Source organism: Thamnophis sirtalis, unplaced genomic scaffold (genome assembly GCF_051295495.1).
Source record: "Thamnophis sirtalis isolate CommonGarterSnake01/CBP01778 unplaced genomic scaffold, rThaSir2_p1.2 scaffold_3, whole genome shotgun sequence".
NCBI classification, from domain to species: Eukaryota; Metazoa; Chordata; class Lepidosauria; order Squamata; family Natricidae; genus Thamnophis; species Thamnophis sirtalis.
The window spans coordinates 89,790,884-89,815,706 of NW_028261383.1; the positions used below are offsets into that span (position 1 = coordinate 89,790,884).

The window sequence follows — 24,823 nt, forward strand, 5'->3', positions numbered from 1 at the left end:
CATTAAAATCAAGTCGAAATAGAATTTTGAAGTCAGAGAAGCAAGAACTGAAGGAAGAAATGAAGGAAGAATGGGGGAGGGATAATAAAGGGGTAGAAATGGTGGAAAATAAAAAGCAGATAAAAAACTTCATTGGGTTTGACAGTGGTATAGGGAAAATTGAAAAGGAGGGATGTGTCCCAACAAAAGGAAATAAAAAGCATACAAAAGATTTTACTGAGGTTGACAGTGGCATAGGGAAAACTCTAGAGGGGCGTTATGCCCCAACAAAGGGAAATACAAAAGATTTCACTGGGTTTAACAGTGGCTTGGGGAAAATTGAAGAGGGTGGACATGTCAAAACAAAGAAAAGGGAGAAGACAGGAATAGAGAAGTGGGAAAAAGACTTACTAGGAAAAAATCAGATAATTAGAAATTGTTATATGAGGAAATATAAAGCTGAGATATGTGGTTTACTTATATACATGATAATGAAATTGAATGGCTAACTTATTAAATATGATAATGGAAAGATAATTAAATAAGGGTTATAATATTTGGAATATGGACAAATATGAAACTGTTATGGGGAGAATGTAAAGCAGAGGTGTGATTCGCTTTTATACATGATAATTAAACTGAGTTGCTAATTGATTGAATATGACAATGGAAGGACAACTAAGCATGGGTTAAAATATACAAAACATGGACATATATAGAACTCCTAAGATGATGAACAAAGTGAGATGTGTACTGCTTGTTATTCTACATAGTAGATTAAGGGAATTGTAATGAACATTGAACAGTAAGGATTGTTATTTAAAGAGAATCAAGGATAACCTAAGCCAAGATATGGAAAAATTGAGAAGGAACATGAAATATACCTACAATGGGAAATTATTGAGATTACAAAGACAGAATCACAAATTTGGGGCATGTAAGGATGCATATTATATAAATATAATGATGAGAATAGCTGGGAATTGTAACAGGTCTACATCTCGCCCAAAAATAGGCTGCGGGTGGAGGTTTAAAAATACAATTACTATATAATCTATACTATACTATATACTATACTATCTCTTTTAAAAAAGAAAGAGGAAGATATATGTTAAAATTAAATATATATATTGAAAAGGAATTATAAATACCATCAACATAAAATGGAGATTGCTCAGAGGCTGAAATACACCAAGTAAATGAGATGAAGAGTGTGAAATAGAGGAGGGGTAAGGGAAGAAGAGAGGGATAGGAGAGGGGGCGGGGGAAGAGGAGAAAGGAAAGAAGGAGGGGAAAGGGGAGAGAAGAGAAGGAGAGAGGAAGGGGAAGTAGAGAAGAGAAGGATGACAGAGGGAAGAAAGGATGTAGGGAGGAGGAGGAAAGAGGGAGAAGAAAGTGATGGATAAGGTACAAATATGGTGTATGGAGAGCAAAAGAGCCAATAATTGTTTTTGGGAGTTGATGGTAAGACGAATTGATGTAAAAAGTTAATAATATAATACGATGTTGGTTATGTAATAGTATACATGTGGCTATATGTTATGAAAATGAAAACATAAAAAAACTTTATAATACAAAAGAATCTAAGTGCATTGATAGTGGTGGAAATTGCAAAATGTTTCCATCTGTGGTGCCCGTCAGTGACAACGCATATGCAGAGATATGTCGATATATGAATGTGTGTGCATATGCGTGTGTGTGTGTGTGTGTGTGTGTGTGTGTGTGTGTTCACCTATATACAGGAAACCCTGAGACTACGAGATTTCTCACCAATTTGTAATCCTAAAGCTGCAAAAAAAATAGTTCTTTTTAGACAATAAAAAAAAAAACCTGGGAAGGTTCAGATTCCCCCACCCCACCCCTGCAAACTTAGCCAAGAGAATGTGAATAGAAGAATGATAGGGCATTTTCATAAGAAGGGTATGAAAGGTATTTATTCTTTCCAGTGCCTATAATGTCTCTCCGATAATCTGTTGCCACTTAGAAAAAATAAATTAAAATAAAATAAAAATAAATTTTAAAACTGTCTTTGGTGGAAATATCTATAGGTGATGGAAGAATTAAGCTGCTCCTCCTTCCTGTTCATCAGTATGTGTGTGATACAATCCACAATGATGAGAAAATGATGGGACACGCAACACAGGTTTACAGTGCACTTCTCATCATTTTCTCCTTCCCCAATACTCCTCAATTTCCATCAGCAATTATTCCGCCAAGTCGTTTTTCCATTTTTGTAGTTTGGACACATGTACAGAAACCATGTTGGCATTTCTAGGGATGTTTTCCCCCCCCTCCCCCTAGATTTGGGAGACTCTGCACTTTCTTTGAACACACATTCATTCCAGCTTAGTCTGCACTGAAATTTGTGCTCGTTTGCATATGCACCAGTATAAAAAGTCATATATCAGCCATGATTTTCCCAGGATATAATAGATCTTGTGTGTGTGTGTGTGTATACATACATACACACACACATATACTGTATATATATTTTAACTGCATTAGCACGTATGCAAAAGTGCAAAAAGAAACAGGTAATTGCACACCTTATGTAGTTTTGTGCATTCCCTCCTCTCTTTTAACCCTCCCTTTGCTTCTACTTCTTGCAGGATAATCAGACAGACAGTGGAATGGTTTTGGCATCAGAGGAGTTTGAGAGGATAGAAAACAGGCACAGAAAAGAAGGCACATTCAGGTATTTTATTATCATACTCTCCCAAATGATGTTCTCTCTCTTCTCAGTAATCCAAAATGCCCGATGGGGCTTCTTGACAGAGGACTAGGAGACCCAAAAATACATGTTCTCCTGAAAATTGGGGCTTGTGGCAGCATTGCTAAAGGCACCTAAAGCAAAATTGATTGAATGGAATGGTTAAGAGCTACAGTATTTGAATTCTGCAAAGAAAATGAAGACATAGTGAATACTGCTTAAAGGCAATCCAGATGGCGTTGCCATTCCTAGGCGAATGAGATTTGTTTTCAGTGCTCAGGATAAAACCGCAGGAATAAGGATGAACTTTGGGTAATAGCACCCTTGCTGTACTTTTGAGCAGGGTGGTTATACGTCTGTAACAAACTGATTAGATAGTGGCCATGACTACTGCACTGAAATCTTTGGGTGTGTGAGAGCACAAGGCAGAGCTTTCTCAAGGTGGTTCCCATCCTGTGGAACAATCTCTCATATCTTAAACTGCTTGTAATCTGCCAAGGCAGAATTCTTTTACATGGCCCTTGAAAACTAGAATTGTTTTGATTAATTTGTATATTTATATTAGGGTTTTGTTTCTAGTTGTGATTTTGTTTTACAATGCACATATAGTCAGTATATGTCTGTGTAGAGAAATAATTGTATACATACACACACACATATGTATGAATATGCATATATACACACACATACACACACACATTATCTACATAATAATTGAAATAACTGAATTAGTATTCCTTTGGAAAAAAAATGTACATGTGCTTAATTTGACTAAGTCAATAATAGCAATAATACAATATATTTGCAGGATAAGTGCTCGTCTTTCTCAGCAATATAGAAAAACTTCCTCCTGATAAAAAGATTAAACCTTTTTATTGCATCTGCTGTCAGGCTCCTTCTGCATCAATATAGAAAACTTATCCAGGGGGCAGGAAATTAGGGTTAATTCTGATAGAATACTATGAAGACACTGAGTATCAGTGGTGGGTTCTGGCTCCCATTGCAACTGGTAGGCTGCAACGGGGCCGGGCATCCACCATGCGCATGCACGCAGCACGCACATGTGTACCCACCACCCGCTATGCTCCAGCTGCTCAGCGGAGCATTGCACAGGCGGTGTACGCCCCGTGTGCATGCGCAAATGCCCCGGTTGGCTCAAATAGCAGTAAGGAGGGCAAGTGGGCCCTCTGGAGCACCGTACCAGAATGGTACCTGGTGCTCCCAGCAGGCACCGGTATGCCCGTACCGGGGCGTACCAGTCGTATCCCACCACTGCTGAATATTTATGAACTGATTGGGCTTAAAAGCTCCCTGGCCTGTGGTTTGGGGGACACAGTTGAGAAGGGATATTTAAAATTGACAGAGTTTGCATAATTACTCATTCACCAGAAACTAAATTAGGCATCCTTGCTTGTGCCATTCCCTACTGCTGTGCAAAATCCTTTTGATTTGTCCCACTTACCCATTCCTTCCCACTACTCAGTTCTCATGCTGTACGCAGAAAAGGTCTAGAAGTAGAGGAACATGAGGATGAAAGAAAGAAACCCTAATCTCAGAGCAGGATGCCATTTACACAACGAGCAAATTTTTAAATGGAATGATCCTATTCTGGGCTTGGACCAAAGCCATATTGGATAATGGAGGTCAATAACCACTGGTCTATCTGGGGATGACTATAGCATATGAAAAACTGTAATTTGGAAGTGAGGGGGAGGGAGGAAGGAAGGAGGGAAGAAGGGAAAATAGTGAAGTATTTGAAAAAACTATTCTAGCCTGTAGAATGGAGTTGATAAAGACATATAAAATGTGATTTCTTGGGAAGAAATGACAAACTGAAGAGAATTCCATTAAAAGCAGGGCCGATGAAAGCAGTAGAATGAAGAACCAGCAAGTAAACTGGCTCTTTTTAATTTCAAAATTTGTTGTTATAGAAATGGCTAGTTTACATTAATATGTAAAAATAAAAAAATGTGGTTTGATGTTATCATCTTATTCTACTGCACCGAAGGGAGTCAGCAGTCAATGCCTTTCTTAAATTTGACTTACTGATATGGAATGAAGCAAAATATTTTAATATTAGATATTTTGAAGGATATTTTTGAACAATGAATCCTGAAGTTAATTTTAAGAGTGTCTGTTTCTTTGGATAATGCTCTGTTTAAAAGAAGGTATGAAAGACAAACAAGTTTAACCTGACAAGTTTGAGACTGATTTAAAATTGGACTTAAAAATTATATGGATTCTAAAATGATACGGAAAAAGTTGCTACACTGAACATACAAACTACACTGGCTAATTACAGTAAAAAGGATAAGGATAAAAGGATAATAAGAAACCAAGAGAGTGACCTTGATTATTTTCTTATATTAGATTTACAAAAGAGGCTTGTTCATGCTTTGAAGAATTTTGCAAGAAGCGTCAAAGAAAAAAAGGAAAGAAATCAAATTCTAGGATATTATTTGAAGGGATTAAAGATAAAAATTGTTAAAACTAAAATGAAGCAATATAACATTGGCTTATTTGATCAACGTAAAAAATACATAACTTTCATTTCCAACCAACTTAATGGATTTTTGCTGATGACTGAGATTTAAAGGATTTATTTATAGATAAGAAATGGGATATGGGAAGAAGAGATCATTGGTTTTATTTTAAGAGATAGTGATTTGTTATTAAAATTGTTCAGACGGTATTTGTTGTGATACAGAAAAACTGACTGGGCCATTTATGAATAGAATAAGGATTCTTTGATGAGTATCTGCTTAGGAAAAAGTGTGTTTGGAATGTGTGGTTTAAGCATTAGTCTATTCATAGAGATGGCAAGATAATGAATATAAATCTAATGTTATAATTTGATTGATTGACAAAATATGTTTATGATGAAGGTTTGGGAGAATTAGTGACAGATACCAGGCTGATAAGAGCTGTGGAATGTAGATATGCCATTTTTTTATTGTGTCAACAGTGAATCTTGGAAAAAACATTAAAATTAAATTAAACAAGTAGAAAGTAGATTGACTGCAGGAAGGCCTGAGTCTTGTCTCAAAAATACTGGAAACTGCATTAATCTCCCAACAGTGAATAGTGATATAAAGGCCATGGATGTGGAAGAGCAGAAATCTGTTTATTAAAAGATTTGTATGGCTGTCCGTAACTTTGGGTGACTCACAACAATAAAACCCATCATAAAATCATAAACCATAAAACCATAAAATAAAAAAAATCATGAAAAGAATTACATTACAGAAATGTGCGGAAGGCCATTTGGTGAAACAGATTGCAGCTAAAAAAAGTATGCAAATAAAAAAATTAGTGCTACGAAAAAAACGATGAAAAGTATGGTATAACATGAAAAGGTTATTGCACAGATGCAGTAAAAAGAAAGATAAAATGCAGAATAATTTGGATGGAAAGAATAGTGAATGAAAAAGGCTAAACAAGAAGACCTAACAGAATATATGAAGTTAGAGGTAAAAGTTATGGCACATTTATGGAAATAATTTTGATTTGTTGAAGAGTGGAACTTAAACAAATGCTATTAATGTTATTCTCGCCCCCCCCCCCAAGAGATGAAAATGTAGTCATAAAAGTTGTGAGAATATTGCTTAAGGCTGTAGCTGACATTGATGTAACTGGAAAAATATTCAAGTGTAGATTTGGCTTGTTATGGCATGTCTTTAGAAAGATCTGCTTACTTTGTAACCCTCTTTTTTTTCTTACCTAAATTTATACATCTTCCAGACCAACCCATCTGCAAAATGGTTTGTTCTTAATCTTTCTGTTAGTCAGAAGCTTTTTGAGGAAGCTTAAGTTAGAATATGTCTTTGTTGGAACTAACTTATTGGCTTTTTTTTCTCCAACAGTAGTAAAGGATCCAACCAAAATGCAGACCCAACAGTGGATCAGTCCAAACCAAGGGGCAGAGGTCGGCCATTGTATCAATCAGAGCTCCGAGGTCAGACTTTTTATAATAGTGAATATGGAGAACTATCAGAACAGTCTGAGGAAGGCAGCTGCACTCCACCAACTGAAGGCACCAGTCCCTCCCTCCTTCATGCTTCATTCTTTTCAGACTAATGCAAAAGGAGAAGACAGTCTTGGAGACACCTTGCTGAGACATCCAACAACTTCTTCTCTTTGTGTACCCTTCAGTGAAGAATACATATTTTTGTCCTAGAAGAAACCACAAGGATGATTCCTGTGGAACAGATGGAGAACTTCTTGGTTAGGAAGATGAAGCTGTGCCTTTCAAATTAAACACTATTCTTGCCTTTGACATGAATACAAATTCTTGTTCCGATGATTTTTTAAGGAAGAGATCTCAGATGCAGTTCTATGGGATCTGTTTTGAGAGCTTCAGTCACTGCTCAGTATTCAGCTTCCATTGAAATTGTTTGCCATAATGAGCTTTATTTCAGGTCAGATAAAAATAGATGTGTCTTAGCTGAGCAATTTTACTGATATGCAGTTTTGTTTGTTTCTGCTCTTGTTTTTCCCTCTATTCGGAGAGATGGAATAAAAAAAATTAAATTAATGTAGGCAATGGTGAAGCAGCAACATCCCCAAGCTTGGATAATCCTTCACATGATGTTGTTGTTGTAAGTTGTGAAGTCATGTCTGACCCATCACGACCCCATGGACAATGTTCCTCCAGGCCTTCCTGTCCTCTACCATCTGGAGTCCATTTAAGCTCACACCTACTGTGTCGGTGACTCCATCCAGCCATCTAATTCTTTGTCATCCCCTTCTTCTGCCCTCAATCTTTCCCAGCATTAGGCTCTTCTCCAGTGAGTCCTTCCTTTTCATTAGGTGGCCAAAGTACTTGAGTTTCATCTTCAGAATCTGGCCTTCCAAAAAGCAGTCAAGGTTGATCTCCTCTAGGACTGACCAGTTTGATCGTCTTGCAAGGGACTCGCAGGAGCCTTCTCCAGCACCATAGTTCACTTTATGTAGACATTCCAATAAACAACTTAAGGTGTAACAATATTTAAGTCTTACATAGACTTATTTCATTTATATTAGATATCAAGGTAGTCTCCCAGCTTGAATATTTTCCATATTTTCACTGTTTAGACATATGGAAAGTACTACAATGTGTGTGTCTTAGGAAATTCGGCAATTTAAGGGGATTTTATTTTCATTGATTAGTTTCACATACTGCAAGAAACTACAGTTTGTTTAACCATTATTTATTGAATAAAATACAATTGTCTGAGTTTACATAACATTCTAGGCGTGGTGTGAATTATACCACTTTCACCGGGAAGCAGAAATTGCATAACCAATAAAAGATAATGTCTAAAAATAAAGAAAACAAATTTAAAAACTCACAATCCATTTATATGTTCAAATTATGAATCTTTTAAAGTATTCTGTACTGGATCTTTGTCATCTAGACAATCCACTTTTTGGGATTTGATGGTTTTGCTTTCTTTAATTGCAACTTCTGTTAAGGGATCAGAAAATTAATATGATCTATGATCCTACCAAAAAGTTGATATTGTTCTTGTAAAATCTAGATATTACTTTAAGAACAAAAGATATAGTTCTTGGTTAAGATAATAGAGAAGAATATGGCAGTATTAAGCAGGAATCTGACAAAATTGTAATATTCTCCTTTTCTGTTAATTGTAGATTTTTCTTTCCTTTTCATTTATGTATGATTTCCAAGACAATGTCCTATTCCTGACAGAAAAATCCAAATTTTACATTCAGAATAAATATTTCAAACATTAATTTATCTAGATTTGTATAATTTGCATTATTTATTCTGATACTAGAATTTGGAAATACCTGAGCATATGCAGATATTTGCCTGCTATCAAAGACACAAACTTTAGCGCTGCTGAATTTCCTATTTCTACTTGGAAGCTGTTGCTTGGACACATTTGTTTTCACATTTGTTGAACAGATTTTGTGTTCATATTTGTAGGAACAATGCGGATATAACCAGTCTGATATGTTTATTCATTATGCCTTACATAATCTACCAGTCTTCCTATCCATGCTCCAGTTCTGAAGGATATTGCTATAAGAAAACATCACAAGAACATTAATGGAAGCATTATAAAATGGATTTTGATCAGCCTGTATACTTCCTGGACAGTCTTTGCTGCCACTCTTGATAGTGTTTCAACGTCAAAAAATTTCTGCTTGCAGGCCAGGCTTCTGTTTTAAAAAGTGAATTTTACTTATTTTATTTTCCATATTGGGCATATTTTTGTAGATAATATATATGTGTGTATATATATATGTATATATATATCTACTATATATATATGTATCTTCCATAAGGCAGTTTTATGCTTTTACTTCTTTGTAACTGTTTTTCTCCATGTCTTTTCTACATCATTTTGTATTTTGTGCAAGTGCACTCAATGATATACTGTTTATTACATTTCTTATGTATAGAAGAATATAATTGTGACCTTAATTATTTCCAGAAGATTCAAAAAGTTTTCATTCTGTGCAGAAAGATTGATTTAAACAATACTTTCTGTCAAAGAGTTTATAAAATTTAAAATGTCATATAAATGATACAATGGGACTTAACTGAAGAACTGCAGAATTCCTTCCTGTTAGCTGAATTTCCACTGAATGAAATAGCTGACAGCATCACAGAACAAATTCATTTCAAACACTGCAATAACCACATGCAAATAAAGATTCCTGTTTCCAGTTCATATCTTGCATGCAAAAACACTCTCATAATGTTATGACTCAAATCTGTTCTCCTCTTTCCGTCAGTAGCGGGAAGCAGAAAGATGATATTGCCGCTACTTTATTAGCTGAATATGATGTCTTTTCAAAATGTACAAATAAGGGATATTTTGAAATTACTGAGCTAGATGCTTTTTTCAGCATTCATTTGCAGCTTATGTTATTGCATTGTTTCACCTAATTTTAAATGGCAATTTATTTGGGATTATGTCATTTGAAATTTTCAGCTACCCAGTGTAATTACTTGGAAATTCCAGGAGGAGGAGGAAGAGGAGATGAAGAAGAATATTTCACTAGGCTTGTATAGTGCCCTAATTATGTCTGACTTTAAGTAGTTTGCAAACCTCCAATAGTAATAAATCAAAAATGAAAAAAAATATCAATACAATAATATAGAATACTCAAATACTGAGAAACAACTGTAATTCATATTTACTTATTCTCCAGAGGGACAAAAATCCTACATCCTTCCTGATGCAGCTGATTAATCTAACTTTGCTTTATTCAGTTTGCAGTTCAACATGCAGTTAGGTGCAGGTACATTGACTCCCAAGCAGGACTTCTGTCTCAGAATAGTAACTCATTAAAACACAATTATAAAAATTAAAGTATGCAGAGATTACCAAAAATAAGATAGAATTCATCTTTTCTTTACATTTATTATTTTTGTGAGAGTTATAATTCTGTTCAAATTCTCATAGTTCTACAATTGTTTACATTGTATACATATACATAAGTCTGTGTGTGAGTGCTTAAAAGTATACTTTTAAAGTATATATTATGTTCCAGATGCACTTCTTCATTTTTTTCAGGCTTTTATATATTTTGAAACCATGACCTTGTGGGTTGGCTGAGTCATTTTGCAGAAGTATCACATCTTTTAAAGGAATGAGATGTCATAGGATAATTGGTTTGTAACTTACCTCTTATTTGATATGCAGCTGGGCTGATGTTAATTCTCAGAAACAGCCTCTGTTTCTCCTATGAAGGACAGCTTCATGTTTTTCATTTATTGGTATGGAGTCACTAAAAGTTGCTGGGGCATTTCTATATTCTGCATTTTCTTTGAACAGATTCACATCATTTTGAGATAGAGAACTGCATAGGCAAATACTTAAACTTTTAGTCTACATAGATTCTAGAACTAAAATGTTACAAAAGGAAAATGCTGAATTCTGTAAAACTCTGATTTAAAAAAATCCAAACATTCAACAAATAAAGTATAATGGTAATATTCATTTATTTTATAGAAAAGTAAACAAAAGGGGATGGTATATGGAACCAAACATCACTAATGATTTCTCCAACCTCACTTTAGATGACAAAAAATCCTTTAAAATGTTCTAGATCAATTTAGCTTTCCAAAATATTTTTTTTAATTCTCTGATTGGGATAATAGTTTTTTATTCAGCTAAGATGAATAAATTATCCTTGACCTGACAAAAATATAAACAGGCAAAAATCAAAAATTATTTTTGCTGCCTCCAAATTCATCTTGGAGTAAACTATTATTTAGGATTTCAGAAATTCTTTTGACAAGAGTTTCTCTTGTTGCCTCAAGTTCTAAAATAAAATATACAAGAAACACTTTCTCATACAAGTAGTCCTCAACAAGAGTTCATTTAATGAGTATTCAAAGTTACAACAGCACTGAAAAATAAGTGACTTATGACTGCTTTTCACACGACCCTTGCAGCATTCCCATGGCCATGTGGTCAAAATTCAGATGCTTGGCAGCTGGTTCATGCTTATGACAGTTGCAATGTCCCAGGGTCACACAATCACCTTTTGTGACCTGACAAGCAAAGTCAATGGGGAAGCCAGATTCACTTAAGAACTATGTTACTAACTGAACAACTGCAGTGATCCACTTAACAACTGGCAAAAATGAGGCAAACTTCACTTAACTGTCTCACTTAACAATAGAAATGTTGGGCTCAATTGTGGTTCATAAGTCAGGGACTACCTGTATTAGGCTTGAGACAGTGTTTCTCAACCTTGGTGACTTTAAGTTCTGTGGACTTCAACTCCCAGAATTCCCCAGCCAGGGGATTCTGGGAGTTGAAGTCCACAGAACTTAAAGTCGCCAAGGTTGAGAAACACTGATCTAAGACCTCGGAATTAAAAACTTTTTTTCTTATGAAATGTCAGTCCACTATGTAAAACTTTTATTTTAATAGAACACAAAGACTAGCTTAAGAATGTTCTGTATTTACTTCCATGTGTTTTTTTCAACAATTCTTCAGAGTTATAAACAAGAATCACTCTGCAATAATAGAATGAATTTATAGATGTAGTGCCATGATGTCCTTATGGGCAATCTTGCAAAGCTGCTTCTAGAAAGCTGATGTATCCTATACTTTTAGCTTTCCTTAGCCAGAATTCTGACATCTACTTATGCATTCTGAAGCACATGTTCAACTCAATATACACTTTCCCCAGAGATGCAGCAAGCCAGCTTTGCCTAAGTATGTTTTCACAAGGCAATCCAAATTAATAATAAAAAAAAGTCTTTGTTTAGAAAACTATACAGGATTTCACCCAAAATCAACTAGAAGTACCAATATTTCTCTTTTATATATGAATTAGGAAGCTGCCTGTGCATGGGTAGTATCAAGGAAAACAAACCCATTTGTGTTTTAACTGGGTTAAAAATTGGAGGACATCATGAAATGTAGGTTTCTTGCATTGGGAGTGAAGGAAATTAGTTGTTACAGAAAATCACCTGATGTGAAAGAAAAATGAAGGGAGGGAGTTTTGCACAAATAATTTCAAATACCTGAAACAAAGAGCCTGAACAAACGGAGCTAAGAAATAATTTTTGTAATTGTCTTATTTCTTATTTTTTTTAAAAAATAATTCAGGGTTTTTTCTGTTTTGAAACCTGTCTAGACAATTTCATCTATAGCATGTTCTAAACACATTTTAATTTTCTTGCTGCATTGCTAGCTGGGTAAGTGTAATTAAAAACTGGATTTACATTTTAATAAACCACAAATTAGATTGACTGCTTTTGATTTAAACCACAGTTTGAAAACTGGCTTAATCCAATGTGGGAAGCCAACCGAAGAGTAGTAATTTTATATATTATTTATTTAAATTATTTCTATTATTTAACAATAGTGACTCTGGGCATGCACAAAGATTAAAACCACAAGATATAAACTGTGGTGTCTAATGTTAAAAAAAAACATCAAAAAGAACAAATCACTAGTAAAAGCTTGCCAGGTATTAAAGCATTACAAAACCTGTCTGGCTATCTGGATCTTCATGGAGATACAGTTCCACAGGACATGAGATATTATTTAGGGCAGTTTAATGGAAGGGATCTGAAATTCCCTGCTAGAATTGATGGATTGAGCAAAGACAACGGAAGACAGGCGGTTCTGCAGATGGGTTGCAGGATATTGTAGGATTTACAATACAGGTGATAACCAGCCATTTTAATCACACCTGGGAGCCTACTATGATCCACTGCAGTTCACAGAAATTGCCCTTGCTACTGTATTTTGGACTACAATAGCTGTGGATTCCAAATTATATTCAGGGACAGCCCCACATAGAGTTCGCTGCAGTGACTCACATGGGAGGTGATTAAGGAATGAGACGTACTGTAAGCAAAGCCTTTTAATCCAGAACAGACACAACGAGTACAGGTTACCTGAAAGACCACCTCCTGCCATTTACCTCCCAACGACCAATAAGATCACATAGGTTGGGCCTCCTCCGGGTGCCGTCGACCGGACAATGCCAGCTGGCGGGGGCCCCGAGGGAGGGCCTTCTCTGTAGCTGCACCGGCCTTGTGGAACGAGCTACCTGCTGAGATCCGGACTCTCACCACTCTCCCGGCCTTCCGTAAAGCGACCAAGACCTGGCTCTTCCGGCAGGCCTGGGGCTGTTGAATTAATTTCCAGCCCCACTTGATGGAATGAATGTTGTATTGTTTTTAATTCTGTATTTTTAAATATTTTAATTGCTTTTTACTTGTTGTGAGCCGCCCAGAGTCCCTGGGGAGTGGGCGGCATACAAATTCTATTAAAGTTTAAAGTTTAGTCCTTGACTTACGACCACAATTGAGCCCAAAACTTCTGTTGTTAAGTGAAAAATTTGTTAAGTGAGTTTTGCGCCATTTTACAACCCCCCCTTGCCACTGTTGTTAAGTGAATCACAGCAGTGGATAAATTAGTAACACGGTTATTAAGCGAATCTGGTCTTCCCATTGACTTTCCTTCTGAAAAGGTCAAAAAAGGTTATCACGTGATCCTGGGACACAGCAACGGTCATAAATATGAATCAGTGGCCAAGCATCTGATCTTTGATCCATGGTCATGGGGAAGCTGCAAATTTTGAAAAACAGTCATTTTTCAGTGCCGTTGTAACTTTGAATGGTCCCTAAATGAATTGAGGACTATCTGTACATAAGATGAACCCTAGCCATTTTATGGGGCCACCTTGTCTTTCAGCAGGGACAATTAGTCCAGCAGTATTCCCAAATTATGCACCAATTCCAAATCAAGAAACGTAGCTCAGGCAGAGGTAAAGAAGGAAAATTTCTGGAGCCTTAAAACCTGGATGCATTCTGTTTTTGAAGCGTATTTATAGCCAGTTAGTTGTTTCAAATATGAAGCCTGAGGCTGGTAGGCCTATGTCATTAAAGGACTTCATAAGTGAGCTTGCATGTACCACAAGATTGCTTCAGATTACAATAATAAATCTACCTACATATTTGTAAGTAAGCTTCACTGAGTCAGTGTGGCTTCCCTATGAATGAGATTGTCCACCAATGATGAACCACCTGGTTAAAATGAGCTATGCATAATTCATAATAAGGCAAGGACTGAAACTTATTTTTAAAAATATTTCTGCATTTAGGCAAGTGCAGCCCAACTTAGTGGCTTAGTTTGTTCAATCACCTAAGCCTAAATGGGATAAGCCATAGCTTATGACCAGCCGCAGTTGTATTGAGCAAATCACCGTGAAAACAAGCCATTTTTATATCTACCAAATATCCCAATATCAGCAATTTTGATGTATTCATGTTTCGTGAATGAAAATAATGCTAAAGATGAGGCACAGAGAATGTGACCTTTTGCGACTCACAAAAAAGATCTTAGAGGCAAATTCTTGGATAGCACATTTTAAATATATTCCATATAAAATCGGGATAAACAGGAGAGAAGCAGCAGTTTCAACAAGGATTCCCAGAAGAAATCAGATCCAAGAATGGCATTTATCTTCCTTATTTGGAATAAAGAGTACCAATAAAGGAGAATGTTTGTAGCTCAGGATTGAAATGAGGGGTCCTTGGTGCTCTCTGAGCTTGGTTTTTTAACAGATGTTTTATTACCCAAACTAGGTAACATCATCAATGCTAGTAAGGAGTGTTTGCTATCAGTTTATATTCTGGTGTCTTGCCTGCCTGTGTGGATGGGGGTTGTCCTAGGGATTCTTTGGTTGGGCTATTTACTAATGATTTTTGGCAGTTTCTTGCTTGGGGTATTGCATACATTGCTTGGGGTATTGCATTGGAGTCAAACCAATGCTGATATGAATGCTGATTACTGGTGAAGAGATGCTGGAGTGTTTTTCTCCTTTAGGCTGGTTGACTGTCTCTTTTGCATGGTTTTGAGATGTTGTTAATGTCTATATGTCTATTAATGGCTGATTTGTCAGAGTGCCAAGCTTCTAGAAATTCCCTGGCATTTTTTGATTTGGCCTGGCCTCGGATTGTCATATTTTCCCAATAAAGAGTAAATGAGGAGTAAGAATATTGAGGGTGAACGTTCGTTCTCCAAGCTTGTGGGATGGTTTCTGAACGTTTCATTACCAGGCTAGGTAACAACTTCAGTGAAGTTTATGGGGTATCAGTGTTCTTCTGTTTACAAGGGCTTCAGGTGTGGGTGTGTCAAGTGTTGTGATGGGTCAGATGTGAGTAATCCAGTGAGCCTTGTGATGGGTGTTGTGATAAGGATATTACATTAAGTCAGGGTCATTGGGAGGTGAACTGCTGGTGGGAGTGGTTGCGTGGGTTGGTTGAGAGTCAGTGCTCTCTGTGGTTAGCTGTACGGTTCATTTGGATTCTGAAGGGTTTGTAGGCTGGTTGTAGGTCAGTGTGTCTGTTGATGGAATTGCTTGTGGAGTGTCACACTGCAACACCATAACACTAAGAAAAGCAGAAGAGAAATGGCTGCTCTTTCATCTTTCTCTGTAGGCTATCCAAAAAATGTCAAATTCCAACACACAGCACTTAAACCACAACCAGTGATGTGCAGTCAGGGGAGGCAGGGCCTCACCACTGTCATCATGAAAAAGAAAAAGAAATTTAAAAGAAAAAAGGCTGAAGTAGTTGCTGCCAGAGTCACAATGGATGACTCTGCTTAGTGCTTAACTGCAGGAGGAGGTGAGACAACCACGTGCCTCCTTTACTCTATCTTTATAATCACTTGAGCAGAGTTAAGCAAGGGTTAAAAGGCAAAAAATTCCTTATGCAAGGAGGCACATTGTTCTCTCACCTCCTCCTGCAGAGGGCACTTTTTTAGAAGCTTTTTTTAAACAGTTAAGCAAAGTCATCCACATAGTGACTCTAGCAGCAACTATCCTAGCCTGGCTAGAGCAGCTCTTGCCTTTTTCTTTTTACATTTTCACATTTTCATCATGGCAGACAAGAGGAGAGTTGAAATCCTCTGTGATATAGCTGGAAAAGGTATGTGGGTCCTGGGTCGTAGGGAGGGGGGAGGAATTCAAAATTATTTGTAAGTAATTGTAATTTGTATTATTATACGTAATTTGTGTCTGTGTGTGTGTGTGTTTTACCCGCCTCTGCTGGCACGTGGGCTGGCACTTTTATTTTTATTTTTTAAAGCCATGCCGCCACGCCTCGCCATAGAGCTGGACACGTCGGCTTCCGGCCATACAGCGGGTCCCGCTGTATGGCCGGGGCAGCGGCATGCACTTTAAAGTGCATGCCACCGCCCTGGCCATAAAGCGGGACGTGTCCTGCTTTATGGCGGGGTGCGGTGGCATGCACTTTAAAGTGCCGGCACGCCTGTCCACCATAGCGCGGGCTTGCTCTCTGCTTTAAGAGGGCTTTGTGTGGGAAGGGGGGCTCTGCTTGGCTTTCCCCCCTCTCCTCAGGTGCATGGCATGTGCATGCGAACTATTCCAGCTGGCGGTGGGGGGGGAGGTGGAATGCCACAAGGAAAATCCTGGCGTGCGAGGGCGGGCAGAGGCAGGGGGCTCTGCCAACACCAGCCGCTGCTACCCCTCCTCGGTGCTTCTGGTGTGCGAGGCTGCTCCGGAGGCTGCCTTGGGGAGATGATTCATTTCTTGCAGGGGAGGTGTTCAGACGCTTGGCTTAAATCCCGCTGCCACCACCACCCCCTCACCCAGCTATAGTGAGCAAGTGCGCGCTCGGAGAGGCGGGCTCCGAGGCGAGCCCTCCGATCCTTATGTGGCGGGAAGATGAACCCCGTAGCTTGTCCTACTCCCCACAAGCGGGTGCCCCCCTCCTCCTCTCCTTCAAAGGCAAGAGGTGGGCGGGTTTTTTTTTCCGGAGCAGCTTGGAACGAATGCCGGAGGACGCGACATTTGACCTCCTGCCCCAGCGGTCCTCTTGGAAACTAGGGTGGCCGTGCGGCACAGTATGGCGCTCTTGGAAACGCGTGTAATTGAACTCTGGAGAAGGGCTCCTGGCTCTTGAGCAATCTGGCCTGGCTTTAGGATTGCCCAGGGAACTTTTCGACCCTGCCTAGATTGGGGGGGGTGGGGAGAGGAGAATATAGAGGTCCTGCCCGCTTGCCTCACCGGCTGTGAACCTCATCACACAACACTGACCACAACACACTACACAGCCAACCATCACACAAAAACTAACCCTACCATACACAAAAGGGGTGTTGTTAATGACAGCCAGAATCCTCCAACCCCTAGAAATAACAATATCCCACAAACCCTGACACTGACACTCCCCTAAACTCTGCTGAAGATGTTACATAGCCTGATAACTAAATGTTCGGAAACCAACCCACAAGCTCAGAAAACGAACCTTCACCCTCATACTACACCCGAGCTACAGATATTCACTGCTATTGCAAAGTACTTTCTGAATGTTTCTCAGTACAAAATATATGCCTTCTAGTTGTTGGGATGTTAGCCTGCAGATTTTCCAAAAAGTGTGTACATGCAGAAGTGGGTGTGCTTCAGGTACCTTTGATGAAATTGTTTAATCTTTATCAGGACTTAGGAAACGTGCTTCTTTGTTGTGGTGCCTGCGTCTGGAACAGCATTTCCCCAGAGATACTTAGACAGCTCCTATCCTGATGACATTCAGAAAATGACTGAAAACCTGGCTGTCTCCCAAGCCTTGGGGCAGAGTAGCGGTTGAGCTGCTGTAGGATTATTTTTATTGTTGTTAGAAAGTATGTGCCTTCTGTATCCTTATAATTTCTCTGCTTTTTTAATTTTTCCTTTTTTTAAGTGTAAGCCAGGGTCATTTTGGAGTTGAGTGCCTCTAAACTGTATAAATCAAATCACTCCCAGCACCAATAATTCATAAGCATAGATTTGCTTTTTCCCTCAGAATAGAGGCAGCACGACCTGAATTTGGAGACATTAACATTCATTTTTGTTAGGATTAAATCATTCTCTGGCTGACCTGGAGCTGAAAAGAACCTTTCCAGGTGCTCTGTAGTTGCTCTGGGTTACTTGATGAATTTTCCAAGAATTTGGTAGGCAATAATGCCAAATCTTTGCACACTTGCTGGAATGAGGACGTAGTAACAGTCTTGGACAGGAATGTACCTCAGTAGCTTACTCTAGTTTACTGATTCAAAGGAGCTCCTTGGTTTGCTGGTAGGTTCTGGAAGATGCTGCAAAAGAATACCTAGCGTGACAATGACAGAAAACGATGAATGAAATTTAAGACACACGAGTACTGTAGGAGCTCAGATTCAAGCTGTTCTGTGGACGTAAGAGCAGTGAAATGTCAATACTTCTCTACTCTTTTTACATTTTCAGATGCTATTTGGCAGTTCTCTTTCAAGTAACCTTGAACTTTTGGTGAAAGGATACACCAGAATGGCCAGAAAGAGTTTAGCAGGGTATTCAGTGCATATTGCTTAGGTCCATTCAAGGTTAGACACTAACTGTGTAGCTCAAACTGAGGTGAAGAAAGACTCATCCTATGAGATTATCCCTAGATAATCCCTGCTTTGAAACTGTTAGCCCTGAAGACATCAACTCCACCCAGTGACGCACTAAGTGGCGGCAGGAGGGCAGTCTGCTCCAGGTACAAGCAATAAGGGCAGTGCTGCTGAATAACGAAGCAGCTAGTAGTGGATATGGACTTGGGTTGCTGCTGCCTGTATGCCAATCAGCTGATTGGTGGTTGGCATCAATGCAGCAGTGACAGAGAAAAAGAATTGTTCCGTCAAACCAGTTTTGACTCCTGGCACCTGTCCCCTGAAGTTTTCTTGGCAGCATTTTTCAAAAGTAGCTTGCCAGTTCCTCCTTCCTAAATTTGAAAGAAGAGACTGGCTTTGTATCTCAGGCAGGACTATAACTCACAGTCTCCTTGTTCCAGCCTAATGCCTTAACCTAGTGATGGCTAACCTTTTTCTTACTGGGTGCCAAAAATGTGAGCGTGCACACGCAATTGTGTGCCAGCACCAATAATGCAAAGCACCCCTCCCACATGTGCATGCGTGCACAACCCCCTCCCCCATGCTCTCCTTCCATGTGTGCTGCACTGCTTGCCCACAAGCTGAACTTGGTATTTCCACTGGGGGGCCAGAGGAGGCTGTTTTCATCCTCCCTAGGCTCCAGCAAAGTCTTTGGAGCCTGGGAAGAGTGAAAAACGGGTCCAACGGGCCTACCGGAAGTTTGGAAACAATACGTTTCCAGCTTCTGGAGGTCCTCCTCCTACGTTTTCAGCCTCCCCAAGCTCCGGAGGCTTTCCTAAAACCTGGGAAGGGCAAAAATGGCCTCCCCCGGCCCTCTGGAAGGCCAAAAATCAGCTAGCTGGTGAACACATGCGCGCTGGAGCTGACGGCTCAGTGCCGGCAGATATGGCATGCATGCCATAGGTTCGTCATCACAGCCTTAACCGGTACATCTCTATTCTTTAAAAAAAAAAACTGCTCCAAGTATCATATATTCTAGGTTGTGACCCTACCTCCAGAACGTTTCATTTTTTTGGTTGGTGAAAACTCCAGGGAGGCGAAAGAAACATGGCTTATAGCTGTGGCAAATGGTATCACTAAAAGAGGCAGTTGTGTGTCCTTTATTCATGAAGGCATTACTCCACATAGAAACCATCAACTAGTCACCAACCTCTCTTTCATAGCTTTCATAACAGCTGAGAAAGAATACGGAAGAGATTACCCACACCTTTCTGAGAGAAGTTTCAGGCCTGAATACAGTATCAAGATCACACTGATCCCTCATGTTGATGACTTGTGACTGGACCAGGATAGAAGGAGTGCAATCCTCTTCATCCTCCTTGGCCACTCAGCTGCCTTTGATATCATCAGTTATGGTGTCCTTCTCTAAGATCTGGAATTTTAGAGTGAGAAACACTGTGTAGAATGGTTCTGCCAATTCCTGTCAGAATAGTTCTAGTGAGTAGTGGAGTGGTTGATTCCTAAGGTCCTCTATTATAAAATGTTAAGAGAGCTTCTGGAGCCACCAAGGGACATCAATTATTGACAAAGATCAGGATTTATCAATATGTTGATAATGCTCAGTTCTACATTTTGATCTGTACATGGTGAAGATAGAGAAGGTGGTGTCACATGGCCGGCAGATGTTGGGGTCTGGCAGGAATAAACTGTTTTAAAGATTCAGCATGACTGAGTGTATTTTGGTTTGTAGACTATCTAAGATCAGAAATATATCACTGTTAGTTCTGGATAGGTCACACTCCCAGTTTGTAATAGATGGCAATTGTGTTCAAGAGGGATTCTGCACAATTTTATCTTCTGCACCAGTTATGACCATTCCTGGATCAGGAGGCCTTGCACAATCATTAATGCCATTATCAAAGTTGAATTACAAGAAGGTATTGAAGATGGGCTAGCTCTTGAAAACTACCTGGAAGCTACAAAATGCAACTTCAGGTCACTTTCCTTAAATGCTGGATATAGCGTGACCTAAATGGTACTCCTTGTTGATAGTGGTCCCTACCCTTTCACAAGTATTAAGTTTTGATAATAGTGTTGCTTCGCCTGCTCCAACACTGTAATGTGGAGTTCTGTGTTTAATTGTGGTTGATGTTTGAAGACACAGTGAAAGCCTCCTGGTCACTCTCTGAAAGCCTTCTTGGTTACCATTCCTGACCAATACTTGGCTCCGTGCTTCCTCTACAGACTGCAACTCACCTTCTTTCTCTGAATTCACATCTGGAGGGGGTCTGGAGGCGGTTCCATGACAAATGATAACATTTATTTCTATTTGTGAAGTTGAATTGAGAAATAACATAAGATACCCAGTAAACTGAGTTTTTAAACATGGGCGCCCCCACCTAATTATAGATTTTTGGGTTTTTTGTATATGAGCATTTACCTCTGAATAATCAAAGTTTATCAAAAGGAACTGCTTTAGTTTGTACAAATACAGCTTGACATTCTGTAATTGCTCATCAGAACTTGCTAAAGGATGGCTTGGCTGACAAATCTGAAGTTTTGATTCTTTGGGAAGGAAATATCATAATTATGATAGTAATTATGCATACATATACACTTTCATTCACATCTAGGGCATCTTACAATTTTTGTTATATGGCAAAAATTAATAATAAAATAAGGTGACACATTCCTCTCAGTTCCAATCACAATCTAAATAACCATTCCTTCTGAGAGCAAATTCAGTTGTCAAGGAATGGGACCAGAAAAAGCAGTGAAAGATGTTGGCATGCTAAAAGGAAAATTATTTTTCATAAATCCATAAATATTTCAATTGCTTTAAATTGTCCATTTTTCATGATGACAGATTATCTATCATTATTTCTGGCCGGCATGGAAATTTAAGACTATGGAGATCTCCATTCATCCCACGTGATTCATTGCAAGGATTTCCCTTTACAGGTCTGGGAATAATAAACATTTCAAAGACAAGAGCTTTTCTCCAACTCTATAAAAAATTTAAAAATATACTCCATGTGATGACAGTGAAGGGGATTTAAAGCTTGATTACACATTTTCAAGGCAATTGCTTCTACTGAGTAGAGAAAATTCAAGAATTTGGATCTGCTCAGTCATACTATCTGCATCTCCTTTGCTGGGGGAGAACATCTCTCAAGGCCTTTGGCCCAGTCATTCCCCAGAGATTGGAGAAGAGAAAAGCTCTTAGAAGAACTAATTGTCTCTTCTTTAACACTGCAATATCTCTTAAAGCATTTGCATCTTGCTTCAAAATACCATATATTGATGTCAATGAAGGTACTTAAAACTATGATTGGTATATAGTGGAGTGAATCAAGACAACCCCAATTCTCTTTCTTTAATTAAGTTTTAAAATCACTTCCATAGAAGTTGGTGAGTGGGTGTTTTTAGGAGACCATGTGAATATCTATGTTGTTGTCTAAACAAGAACATCAAAGGCTACACCACCCAGTGATGTTATGTGCCTACTAGCACATTAATCCAGAGCCAATCTGGTCTTTGAAACAAAAAGAGTTTCCTACACATCCTAAAAAGAATGCACCCTGAAAATAATAGTGTAATAAATAGTTCTAATGTACTTAAATAAAATTAAAACATTTGGTTATGAACAAAAATTAGACTGCATCCTTTCAATGACCTTCTGCCCTGCTTTTTAATTTCAATTTTAATGATATTCTGTCCAGTATAGCAGCAAGGAAGAGGTGTCTTTAAGCTTGCTTCTTCTGAAATGAGTGTGAAAATTACTGGATTTGTGCATTGGGCTATGTGGCTTATTTAAAACTGGTGGAAAATGTTGTATAGTTCAGGCACTATGGCTCACTGGGAGATGCCCTCCCAAGCAAATCAATATTGGTCAGGGGAGATTCATGTAAGAGGAGAAGTTTATTCGTAAATTAACAAATCTGTTTTAATTTTCATATAAAAATGCAAACTTGAGATTCCCACAGAAAAAGAATCCAGAAATACAGGTAGACTTGAATAGCCATGATCAATTATTATTTGTATTTTTAACTTGCCTTTTTAATATATTTAGTCAACTCAAGGCAGCAAATATTCGCCTAGCATTCCACATTTGTCTTAAAAAGCATCAAAGTGCCCATAAAATGAAGCAACTGTCTACAATCTAGTTATGGTGAAACAGTTACATTCCTTGGCAACATATGTCATTTTGCTGCCCCTTTTTTAGAGAAAGGAATTATGACAAGTTTCAAAAAATGCTTAGAAAGTGGAATTATTGGGTTGTCACCCAGTATGTCCCAGGTTGTGAGGAGAAGGATATGCTGTGAAAGCAGAATGTTTGGCTACTGGCTCAGAAATGGCTCCTGAATTATACTGATATCTCTACAGTGTTCTGCATGAACATCATTTCTGAGAATTTACGCAGCCACAAACTGCTTATTTTTAGTGGGCTGTGCAGGGTCAATATCTACTATGAAATGTCACACTGTAAAGCTTCACAAGGAAGAGAAATGTGGTTTTCATTAAGGGAAAATTAAATCAATACAATATGATTTTCATTTAGCTGCCTCACACTGGCAATAAAGTGTATCACAATTGCAACAGCTCTCTGAAAGGAAGATTTAAGGAAGCTACTGAAGATTAATCATTGCTTATAATGTTGGAGCCTTCGACTTGCCACTAGGACTCAGGAAATATTTATGTTCTTCAAAGAACACTGAAAACAGGTATACAGTACTTCGTGTCATCCGTACATACAGTATGAATACATATCAACACTACAATATAATATATGTAAGAAACAGCCATGATTTGCTCAATGAGCTACATGATGTATAAAATATTATACATTTACTGCTTCCCCCATTCCTCCCAGCAGTTATTCTGCCTTTCTCAGGAAACTAAAAATGTAAGAGCTAAAAAAGGCATTAACATCTAGGGTTAAAGCAGTATTTGCTACCATGACAGCCCTCACCTCATTCAGAATCAAAAAATACATACTTAAAGAATAATCTTCTCTACCATAGTTTATTGAAATGGTCATTAATCACAAGGGATAAGTTGTGATACCTAAAAATCCTTATAAGTTATTGCTGCTGTCTGCTTGGTTTAAAACTGCATTGTGCGAGTTTGATCAAGGATTCATCTAAGGCAAGGAATTACAGGTAGTCCTCAACTTCAACAGTTCATTTAGTGACAATTCAAAGTTACAACAGCACTGAAAAAAATGACTTATGACCATTTTTCAGAGTTACACTTTTTGCAGCATCCCCATAATCATATGATCAAAATTCAGATGCTTGGCAACTGAGTCATATTTATGATGGTTGCAGTGTCACGGAGTCGTGAGATCATTTTTGGGGATTTCCTGATGAACAAATGCGCTTTTTCAAGAGGCAACTGGACTTTTTGGTTTTTCTTTGAAGACGTTTCGCTTCTCATCCAAGAAGGTTCTTCATCTCTGATTCTCAGATTCCTAGAGCTGAAGAAGGTTCTTGAATGAGAAGTGAAAGTCTTCAAAGAAAAAACAAAGTCCAGTTGCCTCTTGAAAAACCACCTTTGGGACCCAGAAGGCTGAGAATCTCCAAGGAAACTTAGTAACTTATCAACTGCAGAGATTCACTTAAAAACCGAGGCAAGAAAGGTGGTAAAATGGGGGGAAACTCACTTAACAAATGTCTCACTTAACAACATAGATTTTGGTCTCAATTGTGTAATTGTCGAGGACCACCTGCACTTCAGCCAGAGAATTACCTGCGGTGAGGGGGGGAGGACAGACAGAGACAGAGACAGAGACAGAGGGAGGGAGGGAGGGAGGGATAGACAGAAAAAGGGAAGGGTAATTTATACTTCCATAAATACTTGGACTCATCCTCCATCCGCTGCAGTTATCACCAACATCACGGGGACCACTAAAAGTAATAACCTGTCTTACATCGGTAGGCTACGCTACTTCGAGTTCTACAGGAGCTCGCGCGCAGCATCTCCCAACTCTTCCTCCTCCCCCTGGCCCTTTCGGGGTCTCTCCCTCCCCCGCCTCGCTCCCCTTCGGGGTGGTGGGGAAAGGAAGGGGGCGTGACTTGAATCCCACTTCCTCATCAAAGGGGGAGGTGAAGAGTCGGGTTGGTGCAGTGCGCCTGCGCACCGGGCGCGACACCCCAACCGAACAGTCGGCGGCTGGCGGTTCGGCCCTAAGAAAGTGTGTGGCGAGCGGAGGAGCGCCGTCGGTTTGAGAGGGAAAGGAGAGGCCGACGGTTGTTTTGGTGGGTGGGTGGGTGGCACCGCCTGCGCTAATAAC

At 38.9% G+C, this 24,823-nt stretch overlaps 1 protein-coding gene across 2 annotated transcripts in view; it reads left to right on the forward strand.

Moving 5' to 3' along the window:
* Positions 1–9,372, forward strand: part of FLT4 (fms related receptor tyrosine kinase 4) — a 110,676-nt gene extending 101,304 nt beyond the window's left edge. For both annotated transcript variants that reach the window (XM_014053221.2, XM_014053222.2), the window contains exons 29-30: positions 2,589–2,674; positions 6,553–9,372. In XM_014053221.2, coding sequence (XP_013908696.2) covers positions 2,589–2,674; positions 6,553–6,766 — 300 coding nt within the window. In that variant the 3' untranslated portion in view covers positions 6,767–9,372. The remainder of the gene's footprint in view (positions 1–2,588; positions 2,675–6,552) is intronic.
* Positions 9,373–24,823: the final 15,451 nt, after the last annotated feature.